The sequence below is a fragment of the Podarcis liolepis genome (genome assembly GCF_965112155.1).
Source record: "Podarcis liolepis genome assembly, chromosome: 1".
NCBI classification, from domain to species: domain Eukaryota; kingdom Metazoa; phylum Chordata; class Lepidosauria; order Squamata; family Lacertidae; genus Podarcis; species Podarcis liolepis.
Window position 1 is genome coordinate 117,957,304 of NC_139554.1, and position 16,638 is coordinate 117,973,941.

General features: G+C 44.2%; 1 protein-coding gene across 1 annotated transcript in view; it reads right to left on the reverse strand.

The window, feature by feature from the left end:
• MYO3B (myosin IIIB) overlaps positions 1-16,638 on the reverse strand; it is a 292,153-nt gene that overhangs the window by 94,725 nt on the left and 180,790 nt on the right. The window contains exons 24-27 of the mRNA XM_083467558.1: positions 7,895-7,974; positions 5,461-5,481; positions 2,975-3,052; positions 1,892-2,097 (exon numbers count right to left, since the gene is read on the reverse strand). Coding sequence (XP_083323684.1) covers positions 1,892-2,097; positions 2,975-3,052; positions 5,461-5,481; positions 7,895-7,974 — 385 coding nt within the window. The remainder of the gene's footprint in view (positions 1-1,891; positions 2,098-2,974; positions 3,053-5,460; positions 5,482-7,894; positions 7,975-16,638) is intronic.

Consider the following 16,638-nt stretch of genomic DNA (forward strand, 5'->3'; position numbering starts at 1 on the left):
TCCAGAGCAAGAGAAAACAAGCTTGCTTCATCTTCCATGTGACAGCCCTTTAAATATTAGAACATGGCTTTCAGATCTCCTCTCAGTCTGCTCTTCTCCAAGCTAAACATATCAAGCTCCCTCAACAGTTCCTTTTAAGGCTAGGTCTCCAGGCCCTTGATCATCTTGGTCTCCTTCCGCAATATCATTCTTAAACTGTGCACCAAGAACTGGACGCAATACTCCAGGTGTGGTCTTAACAAGGCAGAACAGTCCAGTACTATTGCTACCCGTTATCGGGACACTATATGTACCCTTTTAGTTACTAATCCCTATTGACTTCAATTGAATTTACTGTCAAGAGAAGGCTGGCGGTTCCAATCCCTGCGACGGGGTGAGCTCCCGTTGCTCCATCCCTGCTCCTGCCAACCTAACAGTTCGAAAGCAAGTGCAAGTAGATAAATAGGTACCGCTCCGGCAGGAAGGTAAACGGCGTTTCCGTGCGCTGCTCTGGTTTGCCAGAAGTGGCTTAGTCGTGCTGGCCACATGACCCGGAAGCTGTCTGCAGACAAACGACGGCTCCCTCGGCCAGTAAAGTGAGATGAGCGCCGCAACCCTAGAGTCGTTTGCGACTGGACTTAACGGTCAGGGGTCCCTTTACCTTTTAACAGAGGTTAGGATGAGGTGAAGGTGTTCCTTTGCTAGGTTCTACCAAGGTCTACTGGCAGACCAGGGAGTTCCACCACCGCAGAGGCCCCATTGCACCCAAGGAAAATGTGGCACAACATGCACAACCAACCACGGGGCTCCCAGTAGTAGCCATCGGAAGGCCTTGAAACAGGGTGGAGCTGAGCAACCTCAATGGTCCAAAGCTGACCCATTTCTCAGCTGAAATCTGGCTTAGCGAAACCATAAACAGTCCTGCCACTCATGTTGCCCAAGGTGGGAGGTGGGGAGGCCTGGGGCATTCTTGTGGGATGTGATACATAAGCAGCAGTCAAGTACAACATTCCTTGTTTTCCTTGAGTAGACATGCAAGGGGATGTTTGGTCCAGCCAGTCGAAACTTCCTTGTTCCTCCTGGGCTGGAACATCCTTCCTTTTGCATGTGACTAGAGGTGGGCGTGACCTTACCTGTCCAGGTAACAAAAGGACAAGGCATGCTGCCACACTCTCTTTTTCCATCTTCCTTTCGTCGTGTGGACTTCAGTGACTGCTAGTCTGCAGTCACTGGGATTAACCGCCCATATGGGGTAGTATATACTTTGTTACTAAATCTGCCTTCAGGGATCCAGCTGTGAACTGGTGACATGAGTAAACTTCTTTTGTATACAGTGGTACCTTGGGTTACAGACGCTTCAGGTTACAGATGCTTCAGGTTACAGACTCCACTAACCCAGAAATAGCACCTCGGGTTAAGAACTTTGCTTCAGGATGAGAACAGAAATCACGTGGCGGTGGCATGGCGGCGGAGGCAGGCCCCATTAGCTAAAGTGGTACCTCAGGTTCAGAACAGTTTCAGGTTAATAACGGACCTCCAGAACGAATTAAGTTCTTAATCCAAGGTACCACTGTACTTTAAACAAGATTGTGGTGTGTTTATTATTTTAAGAGGGATATAAGGGAACTCACCAGGAACCTAATAGTGAGAGGTTTAAACAAGCCTGCAACCAGCTATCCGCTGTGCGTTTAAAAGGGGAATGTCAAACTCTGCCAAGTAAAGGAAATTGCTAGCACAAGTTAGGAAGGATATTAATAAACAATATATCCTCTCCTGACTCCCTGAACAGTCCTACAATTCTGAATACTGCCGTCACAGGAGCCATGTGATTCCCTCCTCCCAATTGTATAGATTAGAATGGAAGTTCCAGAGGTTCATTCATTCTGACATTACCCAAAACTATTCCGCTCACCTTTTCACAAACTCATCAAAGAGAATGCGGTGAGAATACCCTTGCCGACGTATGTTGATCGTCTCCAAAATGCCAGTGTAGCGCAGCTGCACTAAAACTCTTTCTTGAGAAAACCTCAGCGCCTCTCGGTCATCGTTGGGTTTAATGCAGCGGACGAAATGAGGCTGCCCAATCACCATTTTGGACAACAGATCCATCAGAGAATACTGGGGAAACACAAGCAAAAATAATAAAAAAAATGAGGCTCAACGATTCCCCCCTTTCTTTTAAAGGAATGAAATTCTAGCAGTCTGCTCATTCCAGTCACGTCGCATCTAAAAAGCAGTATTAACAAACTTGAAAGAGTTGGGAGGGGGAAAGATGCATAACACTGCAGATCAGATGTCCAAGGTGAATTAAAGTATTCCTTTTGAAAGCAGCCTCGTTCTCTCTCGTTTTCATCACCGGGTAAAGCAAAAGCTGCTGGAAAATGTTCTCTTTTAAAAATCTCTTCTTTTTAGGCTGTAATACTATACACACTCACCTGGAGGTAAGTCTCATTGAAGTCAGTGGGGCTTACGACTGAGTAGATAGGTACAGTGGTACCTCGGGTTACAAACACCTTGGGTTACAAACACTTCGGGTTACAGTCTCCGCTAACCTCGGGTTAAGAATTTTACCTCAGGATGAGAACAGAAATTGTACACCGGTAGCACGGTGGCAGTGGGCGGCCCCATTAGCTAAAGTGGTACCTCAGGTTAAGAACAGTTTCAGGTTAAGAACGGACCTCCGGAACAAATTAAGTTCGTAACCAGAGGTACCACTGTATATGATTGCATTGACACTGAAAACCACTGATTTGGCAAAGAATCCCCTGAACCGTTCTTGTCCCTGCACTAAGCTCTTTCCCGATGCTCACCTAACTCTCTTCAACTTTCCTTAAATGATGAGATCATTTCCTGAGCTGCCTTGTGCATCTACAGGAATCCCTTCAGGCTGGGACACTTATCTGCACTTCAGGGTCCCTGGCACACTGCCAGCACTATATAAACGACAAAGTGGGGGGTGTCAATAAAGTTATATTGCACAATGCAGATTGCATACCCTGAAATAGGAAGCCACAGTTTGCCTCTTCATGTTGGTTGTTTCCTCGGGGTGCCTCATAATCTCCATGGTGTCCACCTGAAAGCACAAGTCAGAGACACACAATGTGTAGAGTCATTTACTACCTAATCCTCAGTGTATGTTTCCTAAGATTGTTTCAGCTGTTTACTGCATCATCAAAGGTTCTGCACCCACCCTAAGTCCCCAAGTGTGGAAGGAGGTTTCTGACTCCAAGAGGAATTGTCTACTGGGCAACAACCAGGATGTGGTCAAAAGGTCTTGCCGCTTACCTCAGGTCCATGTCTCCTGTTAATGGACTCTGAGATAAACATGCCTCTCAGTGACACTTCATGGGTGTGTATCACAAAGAGATGACAACATTGCAGAGAGGTGTTCTCAGTGACCGCCTCCCTTTTCCCAGCTATGTAATGATTTATCTCTGGAGACTCACCAAAGTCACAGCCTGAAGACCTATTGAAAGCCCTTCTCTCAGCCACACGGGAGAGAGAGGGAAATATACGTCTCCACTCCCATCGTTTAGCCCGGACATTGAGGTCCAGCTCCGAGGGCCTTCTGGCAGTTCCCTCACTGCGAGAAGTGAGGTTACAGGGAACCAGGCAGAGGGCCTTCTTAGCAGCGGCACCTGCCTTGTGGAACACCCTCCTATCAGATGTCAAGGAAATAAGCAACTATCTGACTTTTAGAAGGCATCTGAAGGCGATCCTGTTTAGGGAAGTTTTTAATGTTTGATTGTGTTTTTAATATTCTGTTGGGAGCCACCCAGAGTGGTTGGGGAAACCCAGCTAGATGGGCAGGGTATAAATACTACTACTACTACTACTATTATTATTATTATTATTATTATTATTATTATTATTATTATTATTATTAGTTGTGCATGTGGCACAACACCATGGCTTGGTAAAGGTAAAGGACCCCTGGATGGTTAAGTCCAGTCAAAGGCAACTATGGGGTTGCGGCGCTCATCTCGCTTTCAGGCCGAGGGAGCCGGCGTTTGTCCACAGACATGGTTTAGGGTAATGGTGAACCAATCTAAAACATGTCACTTCACAGCTATTCTAACCTACAGGTGGGCAACCATTTTGTACTCAAGGGCCATCTGAGATGATGGGTGGTAGACTGGGGGCTGCATTTAGATGTTGGGGGGCTGACCCATCAGATCCCCCACCACCTCGCACACAGATACACACAACCTGACACAGTCTCCCGCAGACAGACAGCCTCACAATCTGTGAGTTACAAAGTACCCCCCTCACTCACAAACACCCTAACCTTTCTCCCTAATATCATTCCTCAGCTCTTCCCAGCACCCACCAGTTACGCAGCAGGAAGGAGAGAGGGATTGCAATGGGATCTGCATTGGGTTCAGGTGAAGACAAGGGAGGACGCCTATAGGCCGCAGAGAAGTCAGCTGACGTCCACACTCAGCAGTCCACAGTGCATTAGCCCAGTTTAAAACTACAGTGGTACCTTGGTTTATGAACTTAATCCGTTCTGGCAGTCTGTTCTTATACCAAAACGTTCTTAAACCAAGGTGTGCTTTCCCATAGCAGCGGGGGACTCAATTTACAAATGGAACACACTCAACAGGAAGCGAAAAGTGTTCTGCTTCCAAGGCAAAGTTCACAAACCAAAACACCTCCTTCCGGGCTTGCAGCGTTCTTAATCCAAGTTGTTCATAAACTAAGCTGTTCTTAAACCAAGGTACCACTGTATGCACTTCCAGAAGCAAGACAAAAATGGACATGGGTCTCAGCAGTGATTGACGTGCTGCAGGCAGCCATGATAAGCATGAAGTCAGCTATCACTACAGTCACAACATCACCCTTGTCACTGAACACAAAACAGTATTTCCCCTTTTAAATTACTTTCTTCTTCATTACTTCACGTCTCTAGTTGGTTCATGCCGCCAAATTGCGAACGCTCTCCATTAAAACAAAGCAAAAACATTTTTGTGTGTGTTCAACGTAGTATATGGGTAACAAGTATATTGTTCATTACGCACCTTACCTTAATTACGCTGTCACTACAGCTGTTCTTTATTTTATTTTTTTATTTTTCACAAAAAAAGAATCAAAGCTGACTTTGTGAATTAAAAATATCACCCCCCCCTAGTTAGTAATCAAAAGCAGCTTTGTGCTGTTGTATCACATAGTTCAACAAAATTAGAGAAAACAAGCTGCCCTCTGTTCGCATGGTGCAAGAGAAACATTTTAGCGCGTACACACACACACAAATGCTCTGTGGCAGGTCACCATCTGCTGTGAACAGGTGGCATTTGTGTATTAAACTAAGAACATTTGAACCAGAGAATAGCAGCTTTCCACCTGCGTTATATAAAGCAGTGGCCTTCAGATCGCGCAGTGTGTTTCTTACTCCTGATAAAGGCTGATATTTTCAAAGGGGATGCAAGCAGAGGCAGAAAAAGGACTGCTGTTCCCAAGATAGCAATCGTGTGGCCTTACCTTGAGGAGATACTTGGGAGACTGCGTGCAAAACAGAAAGGATAAGAAAGAAATGCTAAGCAGCATCACAGCAGATACAGGCAGAAGAGGGTGGGAGGGAAAACAGGCTTTAAGATCAGACTTGGACAGAACGCACAAGGTGAGAGAGTTAAAACAGAGAGCCACTCTTTCGTAATCCAAAGCAGCTGCTGTTTCTTGCCCCCCCCAAGTGTTAAAATACCCTTTGAATGACTAGGTGACAAAGAAAATGCATGGGGCTCTTTAAATGGCAGGGGAGGGAGGGAGATTGTAAAGTGAAGTCCTATAATGTAGCACAAGGAAGGGGATTGCTGCATCAGCAGAGATCACATCAAACATTTCAGAAGGTCACATGACCAAGTAAATATCAATCCTTCTGCTTAGCGTTGCAGGGAACGTCCGCAGGGAATGGTGCAAAGGAGGTGTTTCAGAACTCTTCTGATTAGGCTGAAAATTTCAGCCTTTCTGGCTAATTTCCAGAGAAGAGATGGGGAAGGATTCCAGGGCTGAATCGTGCTTGATGGAATCTGGGAGACAGAAAGGAGAAGCTGATCTTTCTTTCTTTCTTTCTTTCTTTCTTTCTTTCTTTCTTTCTTTCTTTCTTTCTTATGCCTTGCTCCAAATGTGCCCACTTGACTGCTTGCTTCAAGCTGTTGAACTGGCACTCTTACAAGCGCCACATAGTGTTCATTCCCTACTTGTGGGAAATCAATTTTTTAACGTGGCAGCACCTACATATTCTCTGGAACTCTCTGCTTATTGATATTAGGCAGATACCTTCATTGTGCTGTTTCTGACATCTTCTAAGAGCTTTTTTGTTTAGGCAGCCCTCTCCAAACCTGTAGTAGTAGTACTAGTAGTAGTAGTAGTAGTAGTAGTGATCAGTGCACTTTTTTCACTAAAAAAATGTTTAGGGGTAGTCTCATTTTGACTCAAGAACATCACCATTTTATAGCTTAAATTGGGAAAAATAAATACAGTAAATGGACAAAAGTACATAGATTCACAAAATGTTTAGGGGTATACGTACCCCTGCGTTCCCCCAGGAAAAATGCACTGATAATAATAATAATTTTACTTATGCCCCACATTTCCCCCCGATAGGGAATAAAACACATTTTAGTATGCATAAAACTGCTTGTTCTGATCCATAGTTTGATCATTTCACTGTCTGCTGTTTTTAAAGTCTGTTTACTTACTATTATGCAAACCATTCAGACTTTAAAAAAAATAAAATTAAGTGACCTATAAATCTTGCTAAATAAATAAATTCAGTAAAACAGAACTGCAGCAAGCAGCAAGGCGGGGAAACTCGTGAGCATGAAGACAGTTTTGCGTGATCTGCTAAGTTTAACCAGATCAGTGATAGGAGAGAGGGGGGAGAATATATCTGTAATGGCTAGTTCAGCAGGGCTATTAAGTGAATGTTTGTATGCTCCAGACAAGGCGATTCCTAAGAGTTAATGTTTGGGTATTCCCTCCCAAGAGAACTAGATACATAGGGAAGAGGAGAGGATCGTGTGAAGAAGCTTTAAAAAGCTTAGCGCTGTCCCTGGTTTCTGCCAAACTACTGGTCTGACTCATAAGCAAAAACCTGATCCAGACAGGCATGTTCAAACCCCTATATGTTTGATGTGGACCAGGATCGGGGGTGGGGCCTAAGGGCCTGTGTGTTTGATTGCTGACAAACTAATGAATCATTCCCCAGAGGAAGATTACAAATTAATCCTCCTGTGTGTGCAACTGAAAGGGAAGTGCTTAGGCAAAAGTACGGCGGGAAAAGATTATGATGATCAAAAGAGAGATTCCCCTATTAAATGGGGAGGGGGATTTAGCAAAACCTGTTTTTTAAAAAGTGTACCCCCCATTTTATAAAGTTTATTTGGAGGAGGGGGGCGGAGATGATTTGGATTTTACAAATGAACAGTTTCCGAGAAGAATTCAGTGAACAGTAAGAAAACATATAATTTGAATAAAATATACCGTATTTTTTTTGCTCTATAGGACTCACTTTCCCCTCCTAAAAAGTAAGGGGAAATGTGTGAGCGTCTTATGGAGCGAATTCAGGCTGCACAGCTATCCCAGAAGCCAGAACAGCAAGAGGGATTGCTGCTTTCACTGCGCAGCGATCCCTCTTGCTGTTCTGGCTTCTGAGATTCAGAATATTTTTTTTTCTTGTTTTCCTCCTCCAAAAACTAGGTGCGTCTTGTGGTCTGGTGTGTCTTATAGAGCGAAAAATACGGTAATTATCTTTGTCTGATCACTGTGTTGTAAACAAACAAACAAACTCCCGATCCCCTGCTAATGTAAACCAAGTGGACGTGAAACAGTAAAGTATCTGGCATTCGGAATAACCACAGTGCATTACAGATCACTTTTTCAAATATGCAGTCAAAGGCATTGGGTGTGTACTGACCTTGATACGACCAGCACTGAGCTGTGGAGGCAAAGACCTGGATGCCGCTGTCACTCTGGCTCTCGCCTGAGCCAAGTTGCCTGTTAAAAAGACAGAGGAAGGAGGGAAGGAAGGAAAGCAAAAATTTAGACAATGGGCAAAAAGCCTAGGAAAAGCAATATCTGCAAGACACAAATGAATGCTACCTGATAGCTGGAACAGGCCAAGAAGAGGAAGGTTATTGCAGAACTTATTGTATTACATAGCAATGAGCTTTGCACATACAGATCTATGTATACCACCTCTAAGGGGATGGTGTAGGATTGCACTCTCTGCAAAAACTCCAATATGCCATTTCCCCAGTAGGGTTGCCATATTTTGAAGAGCAAAAAAGAAGACACATTTGCTGACTTCAACTATGGACGTCTACAGGGCCGCATTTAGGTTTGATGAGGCCCTAAGCTACTGAAGGTAATGGGGCCCTTTATATGTCCAGCTGTCCTTTGTCAACAACAAATTGTTGCTGGTTTTGTGTTGAATATATGCTATATGGTAATTTATGGACCTAACAGGTATCTAAAGCCATTTGCACATAACAAAATATGTACATCACAGGAGCCTACACAACACAAAACAAAACACTGTTGATGTATGTAGGTTTTATTTATTTTTTTGGTTTTCTATCTTATATTTTGGAAATGTACATCCAGTTTATTTTTTCTTTACATTTTTTGGAGCCCCCCAAGAGAGTGGGGCCCTAAGCTACAGCTTTTTTAGCTTATACATAAATCTATTACATGCAAGGAAGTTTCCCAATGGCCGAACATTCAAAAATATGACCTAATTTACCCTCCTATCTGTACTACGATGTGGAAGACTCAAGATTCTATCCACCCCCCCCCCCATTTCTTTGTACAGTCGTATCTTGGATCCCGGACGCCTTGATACTCAGACATTTTGGCTCCCAAACCCAACAAACCCGGAAGTGAGTGTTCTGGCTTGTGAACATTCTTTGGAACCCGAACGTCCGACGGGGCTTCCGCAGCTTCCAATTGGCTGCAGGAGCTTCCTCCATCCAATCAGAAGCCATGCTTTGGTTTCCGAATGTTTTGGAAGTCTAATGGACGTCCGGAATGGATTCCATTCAACTTCCAATGTACAACTGCATTATATAAAAAGGTTTTGTGAATATAGTCCATGGGGGCTACTGCATCTTGGCTTGGTAAGCGTCCGAGAATCTGAGTTGTACCTAAGGAGGAGATAGATAATGAACAACTGATCGCTCATCAGCACTCGCATGCACTGCTCAGAATCCACTGCGCGTGGATTCTCAAGATCTCTGATGCACTTAGGCGCCACCTCCGACTCAAAGGTTATGAGAACATGATAAAACCATCATTGATTTTCTGACATTAAAACTTTGCTTGCTCTTCAGATGTAAGTGGCTTTCCCATTGTAGCAGGATCTAATCTGGATGATGTAGATTAACCCATGGGGGGAGGTTGACCTGTGGAGAATTTGCCTTGGGGTGGGATAAGAAGCTTGAACTTCATGACCTTCTGGGGCTACGATTTCAAAGGCCGCCTTGACTAATCGGTTAACAATAATGGGCCTGATCCAGCCCAAGTTAAACACCTTGGAATCCCATCCCATCAAAAAGGAAGATTAAGTATGCGCTTATGTTTTTCTTCTTGAAATCAAGGAGACTGAAAAGTGGCCAGCTTTGGTTGGATTGTGCCCATTTTGTGTGATAGATGTTGGGAGTCAACAGACGTATGTTGATTTATATGGAGAATATTCATTGACAACTTAAATATATATATAGAGAGAGGGGGGGGGGTGAGACAGCTGGGAGGGGGATTTTTTAAAAATAAAACCTTGGAGAGGAAGAAAGGAAGTGATGTGGACCATTCATGTGCAAGCCATCCCAGATACATTTCAAAGTTTTTTAGTGAGTGGCGCACAAGATGTCCAAATGTTTTCTCTGGCTACATATCTTCAGAGGCTAAACTGTGATTAATAGCATTGAAAGAACCCTTTGAAGGAGGATTGGTGACATCAAAGTCCTAATCCATGGGTGGCAGGATTTTTATAATGAGTGGGAAGCATTTTAACACATTTCAAAGGATTTACGGCATGAATAAACAATAGGCCTCTGCAGATGTGCCACACACCTTTCAGAAACATAACACACAAATAAGTTTCCATTTTAATTTAAATGTAAATAAAGTGTTAACACTTCTTTCAGATGTTAAAAGTGCCTTGTTTGCGGCAACTCCCGTTTCTCCCTCCCCTCCTTGCTTTACAGAAAGCATGTTAATTCTGAACAGCCTTCTTTATTCCAAAAATCACACCCAATGGTATATAACTGGAAAGGGGAAATATTAAATAAACAAAACCAGAGTCCACATTTAAAATGTAAGTAATCACCCAGGAAGAAAATTCAATTAGCATAGTGGCTGTGTTATACTGAAAGGACATTTGATGTTCTCGCTTGCATTGCTAGTAGGCACTTTCGTAACTCAGAATATAGAGATTTCAAGGACAACAGTGGATCATCATTCATGTTCAGTTGTTTGTTTGTTTGCTGGCTTGTTTGTTTGTTTGTTTTTAAAAAACAGGCTATTGGGTAGAACGAAAAAAATGCTTCCTTTTGTTCCAACATCTGGGAACTAATAATTTCTTAAAAGGTTTAGATAGCCAATACCGATCCCCAACCCTTGGGTGCTCTCCACAGAATTATTGTTTTTTATTGTCAGGGCACGTTTAAAAGAAGATACCTTTAAATTATTTTTCCACCCCTTTGGTTTAAAGGTTTGAGACCAGAACTATTCCTTTTTTGGCTAATGTGTAAGCAAGAGAAGGGATCTATAGAGGAATCTATATAATCTGTGGAAGTATCATGCCAAAAATGTAGATGATCGGGTGCAAACTGTGCATAACATGTGTTAAAACACACACACACACACACACACACTTTTGATAATGGATAAAATCATTTATAGTGCTTATGGCTTCAGCCCAGCTGTTCCATCTTTTATATAAAACGTTTCCTCACTTAGGCCACTTACCAAATTTAAGCCCCATTTAACTCAATGGGACGTTTCCCAAGAAGACACATACAGTGGTACCTCGGGTTGCATACACTTCAGGTTACAGACTCCACTAACCCAGAAATAGTACCTCGGGTTAAGAACTTTGCTTCAGGATGAGAACAGAAATTGCGTGGCAGTGGCGCGGTGGCAGCGTGAGGCCCCATTAGCTAAAGTGGTACCTCAGGTTAAAAACAGCTTCGGGTCAAGAATGGACCTCTGGAATGAATTTAGTACTTAACCCGAGGTACCACTGTATACAGTTGCAAGGACGTGGGTGGCACTGCAGTCTAAACCACTGCGCCTCTTGGGCTTGCCGATCAGAAGGTCGGCGGTTCGAATCCCCGCAACGGAGTGAGCTCACATTGCTCTGTCCCAGCTCCTGCTCACCTAGCAGTTCAAAAGCACGCCAGTGCAAGTAGATAAATAGGTACCGCTCCAGTGGGAAGGTAAACGGTGTTTCTGTGCGCTCCAGTTTCCGTCACGGTGTCCCGTTGCGCCAGAAGTGGCTTAGTCGTGCTGGCCACATGAACCGGAAAGCTGTCTGTGGACAAATGCCGGCTCCCTCGGCCTGAAAATGAGATGAGTGCTGCAACCCCCATAGTCACCTTTGACTGGACTTAACTGTCCAGGGGTTACCTTTTCCTTACCTTTACAGTTGCACCATTTGCCAGGTACTCCAGGTACCATAACATACCTGGAGTATGTTATGTAAATAATTATGTGAATACTTCAGAGCAATACCCAAGAAAAAAGACAGCAATAATTGGGTTCCTTCCTGAATCTTGCACAGATTTCACAAATATACCATACCCACCATCAACTGTGTTGTTGTGCAACTCTCCTTTATTTCAGTGGGTTTGTTGTCGAGTGCTTCTACGCCACATTTTGTTCTAGGAGTATTTGCAATGGTACTTTTATATAGCACACAAGAACAATATTGTTATTTTTTTAAAAAAAAAACAAGACAGAGGGGAAGTTGCTTAAAGCTGGCGCTTTTTTCTACATTTAGGTCCAGATTTTTCAACCTTTTACTCAAGAAACAAGACATATTATTATGTCTTCTGCTCTTTTCCGAGAGGAGCGGAGTTTGCAAAAGAGCAGATATTCTAATTTTGCTGCTTAACTGCAAAGCTTGCTGCTGAAATCCCAGGAGGAGAACAGCTTAACTTTTACAGACACTAGCATAATATATGTTGCGTGATAGAGGCTAAAGTGCCTATATATACCAGAAACACTTTCGATTCTAAATGGAATAGCTTGCAAAAAGATAATGAATAAAACACATTATGACTGTTGCTGCTTAGTCCACACGTGTTGCCAACCCATCCCAAAGGAGACCTGATACAGAACAGCTATGATGAATAGCTGAAATTGTTGATCTAACCACTCTTTCAAAATCTCCTTCATAACTAAGGCCAAATTAATTTGGCAGTAGTTGATACAGAGACCGGGGGGGGGGGGGGGGATCCAGAAACAGCTGTTGATACATTTGAGAACTCTGCAAAAATATTTCTTTATCCAAGAGAACTGCATTTACTGTAGCCTAAGTAACCAGGATGGGGAGAACAATTCCTCTGACTTATCAGAGTTGTTGTTGTTGTTGTTAATCTTTATAGCCCACATTTCTTCCAAGTTGGAATTCAAGGCTGCTTACAATGTCATAAAATAAAGGTAAAGGTACCCCTTTAAAATAAAATAAAGGTAAAGGCACCCCTGCCCGTACGGGCCAGTCTTGACAGACTCTAGGGTTGTGCGCTCATCTCACTCTAGAGGCCGGGAGCCAGCGCTGTCCGCAGACACTTCCAGGTCACGTGGCCAGCGTGACAAGCTGCATCTGGCGAGCCAGCGCAGAACACGGAACGCCATTTACCTTCCCGCTGGTAAGCGGTTCCTATTTATCTACTTGCACTTAAGGGTGCTTTCAAACTGCTAGGTGGGCAGGAGCTGGGACCGAACGACGGGAGCTCACCCCGCTGCGAGGATTCGAACCGCCGACCATGCGATCGGCAAGTCCTAGGCGCTGAGGTTTTACCCACAGCGCCACCCGTGTCCCGCATGTCATAAAATACAGAGCAATAAAAACAAACCAGTTAAAAACAATAATTGAAATACAATTGCCCTGACAGCAGCCCTGTGATCAGAATCAAAACTGTACCTTAGTTTTGAAAGGCTTGTCTGAATAGGAAGGTCTTAGCCTGCTGGCAGAAGGATAACAAAGAAGGAGCCAGCCTAACCACTCCTGGGAGGGAATTCCATAATAAGGCAGCAGCCACAGAAAAGTCTCTCTCTCATATATCACCACCAATGCACTTCTGATATTGATGGAAAGTGGAACTTGGCACCCAGGCAGGTTCATATAAGGAGATATGATCTTTCAGACTATCATTGTTTCAAAGCCAGGAAACCACTGAGGTTGGATATCAGTTCTTATTTCTGAAGTGGCATTTAGGTTCATGCTTGTGAGCAGTTTTCCCCTTATATAATCTGAATTAGCTACTAGACAAACAGAAAGATTCCATTCCAGAAGCATACAGTTTTGAGGGGGAATAGTTACCCATACCCTCCAACATTTCTCCGATGAAAACAGGGATGTCCCATTCCATAATGAGAATTTTACTACTTGTATCCCACACATCTTACTGAGTTGCCCCAGCCACTCTGGGCAGCTGTCAACATATATAAAAACATAATAAAACATTTAAAAACTTCCCTATACAGGACTGCCTTCAGACAGCTCGGGGATCGGATAACTCCATACCCTCCAACCTTTCTCCAATGAAAGAAGGGACATTCTAAGTAAAAGGGACATTCTGGGATCAAATCAGAAACTGGAACAGCTTCTCTAAATCAGGGGCATCCCTGGAAAATAGGGATACTTGGAAGGTCTTGTTACCACCCCTTTAATTAGTTGCTCCCCAAAGTACCCAACCATGAAGTGTGAGCACCGCATTTTTCGCTCTATAAGACGCACCTGACCATAAGAAGCACCTAGTTTTTAGAGGAGGAAAACAAGAAGTGTCAGCAAGAGCATCAGACACACTCGCGTGACGCGGCTCTTTAAAGATAGAGCGGCTCTTGCTGGCTTTTCCGGGAAGTGGGAGAAGGGACTGATGGGCTGCCCTACATCCTTTCTCCCAACTCCCTGAAAAACCAGAGCAAGCTGCACAGCTATCGCTGAAGCCAGCAGAAGAAGAGGTGCTGCGTAGCTCTCGCTCTTGCTGTGCTGGCTTCAGCGATAGTTGCGCAGCCTGCATTCGCTCCATAAGACGCACTGTGATGGCCTGGGAGTCTGATTCAGAGGCTGAACCTGAGGAATTCCAGCCTGCACAGGAGTCCCCGCCTCCAGGGCCGGCTGAGCCGGGGCAGGGGCTTGAACCTGAAGGGCCCTCACCTGTGCCGGATCCTCAGGAGCAGACACCAGCTGAGTCTGCTCTGGCTCCTGATGCCTGCAGGTGCTCCACTCTCACCCCCGTCAGGGGAAGCTAAGGTTGCCTCTGGGTCCAGTAACCCTCCAGCCTCTCCTGAGCTGCAGAGGCTCAGGGCAGAGAGGCGGAGGGAACTAAGTTCCCGCAGCATGAGTGCTCGCCTCCAGGCCAGGAGAGGCGAGTCACCTGTGGACCGGGGGCAGCCCTATGCCTCAGAAGAGATAAAGGCCAGCCCACCCAGTCCCAGGTTGCAGGAGCAACACCGTTGATTACCTGTTCCTGCCGGCACCCTGTCCTGCTTTCTGCCAGAGTTCCTAACCACGCCGCATGGTAACCCCCCCCCCCGGACCAGCACAGGCACACACATTTTCCCTTACTTTTTAGGAGGAAAAAGTGCGTCTTATGGAGCGAAAAATACAGTACTATTCAATGCTGATGCTACTCAGTTTTGAGCAATTGAAAAGAGTAAAATTTGTATGTGCATGTTGAGGTTTTCCCCAACAACAACAACAACAACAATTTATTATCTATACCCCACCCATGTGGCTGGGTTTCCCCAGCCAGTCTGGGCGGCTCCCAACAGAATAAAACATCAAACATAAAATACTTCCCTAAACAGGGCTGCCTTCAGATGTCTTCTAAAAGTCAGATAGTTGTTTATTTCCTTGACATCTGATGGGAGGGTGTTCCACAGGGCCGGTGCCACTACCGAGAAGGCCCTCTGCTTGGTTCCCTGTAACTTCGCATTTCGCAGTGAGGGAACCACCAGAAGGCCCTCAGAACTGGACCTCAGTGTCTGGGCTGAACGATGAGGTTGGAGACGCTCCTTAAAGCGGTATACAAATTTTACGAAATAGATAATAATGGCAATAAAGGAAACAAAATTCCAAACTCACTAACAGGAAAGCAGGCATGCACATTCAGAAGACCACTGACCTTTGGAGCTTGCTGTGTGGTGAAGGGGCACTGAAGGTGGACCTTGTCAAAGCAAAGTACAAAATCAGAGCACGGCCAGCACCACCACTATCCTCATAGAAAACACTGAATTGAGAATATAAATAAAATCAAGACAGACATAGCAATTAATATTCTAGGCATCATTGTTTTATGTTTTACTAGGGAATTTTATACCTATACACATACACAATCACAAACATACCGAATGGTTAAGCTGCCAGCATTTCCCCCTGGATTGCTAGGTTTCCCAGAGAAAAATCACATTTTACTACATAGGCAGCAGCTGAGACAATGAAATATTTTGATAGCGCAGACATTTATTGAATTGAAACTGAATTTATTACAGGGCTTGTCCTAGAAGGTATACGAAGTGCCTTAAAGTTAGGGAATCAAATCTATAGAGCAGTGCAAAAAAAAAAGGAGTAAGTTCCAAGAGGAAGAATGAATAATTCTCTTGTCATATATATACCGTACTTTTCCGTGTATAAGACGAGGCTTTTTTTCTTCTGAAATTATGCCAAAAGGGGGGGGTCGTCTTATACACTGATAGTGCAACAGGGGGACGTGGGATTGGTTGCTGCCGCGACCCGGAGATTGTCAGCGGCTATTTGACATGTTATTGGTGGCTGTGGCAAGGGATGGTGTTGATTTGCTGTGGCAATTGGGCGGACGATTGGCGGCTTCTGCTAAGAAAAGCTCAACAACTGTGGGGCACCCCCCCCCAAAGAAAGCTCAACAACTCTGGGCAATCTCCTCCCATTTTCCTAGTTTGGAGTCCGCCAAAATAGGGAGCGTCTTATACACAGGGGCGTGTTATACATGGAAAAATACAGTATATCTCTGGATGTCAGAGCAGCAAATTTAGATGCATGCATTAGGTGGTACGTCTAGCAGCCCAGCTCACATTTGTGAATTGTGCAGACTACACAAGTTTTCTTCTTGTCAAAGCTAGCCAATGGATACAAGCAGCACCTTTTTAAAAGTTCCTAAATTTAAATGAACGGTAACCACTTGTTTCTCTCTGCCAGTCCAAAAATTAATACTAAAGGAAAGCAATGTCTTTCTACAGAGCACATTTGCTGTAGTCTTAAAGCTGACATCAATTTTGAATGCATTTAGGGTAAAATGGACTGTTGAGATAATTATTTTGCATCCTTGTTGGAGATGGGGATAACCTGACATTCACTTATTCATCCAATACAATGACTATCTTTCTTTTTATTGCCCTTAGAGGAAAACCACTTGTTTGCCGGCACTGGGTGAGGAAGTCCCTTAGAATCCTAGAATT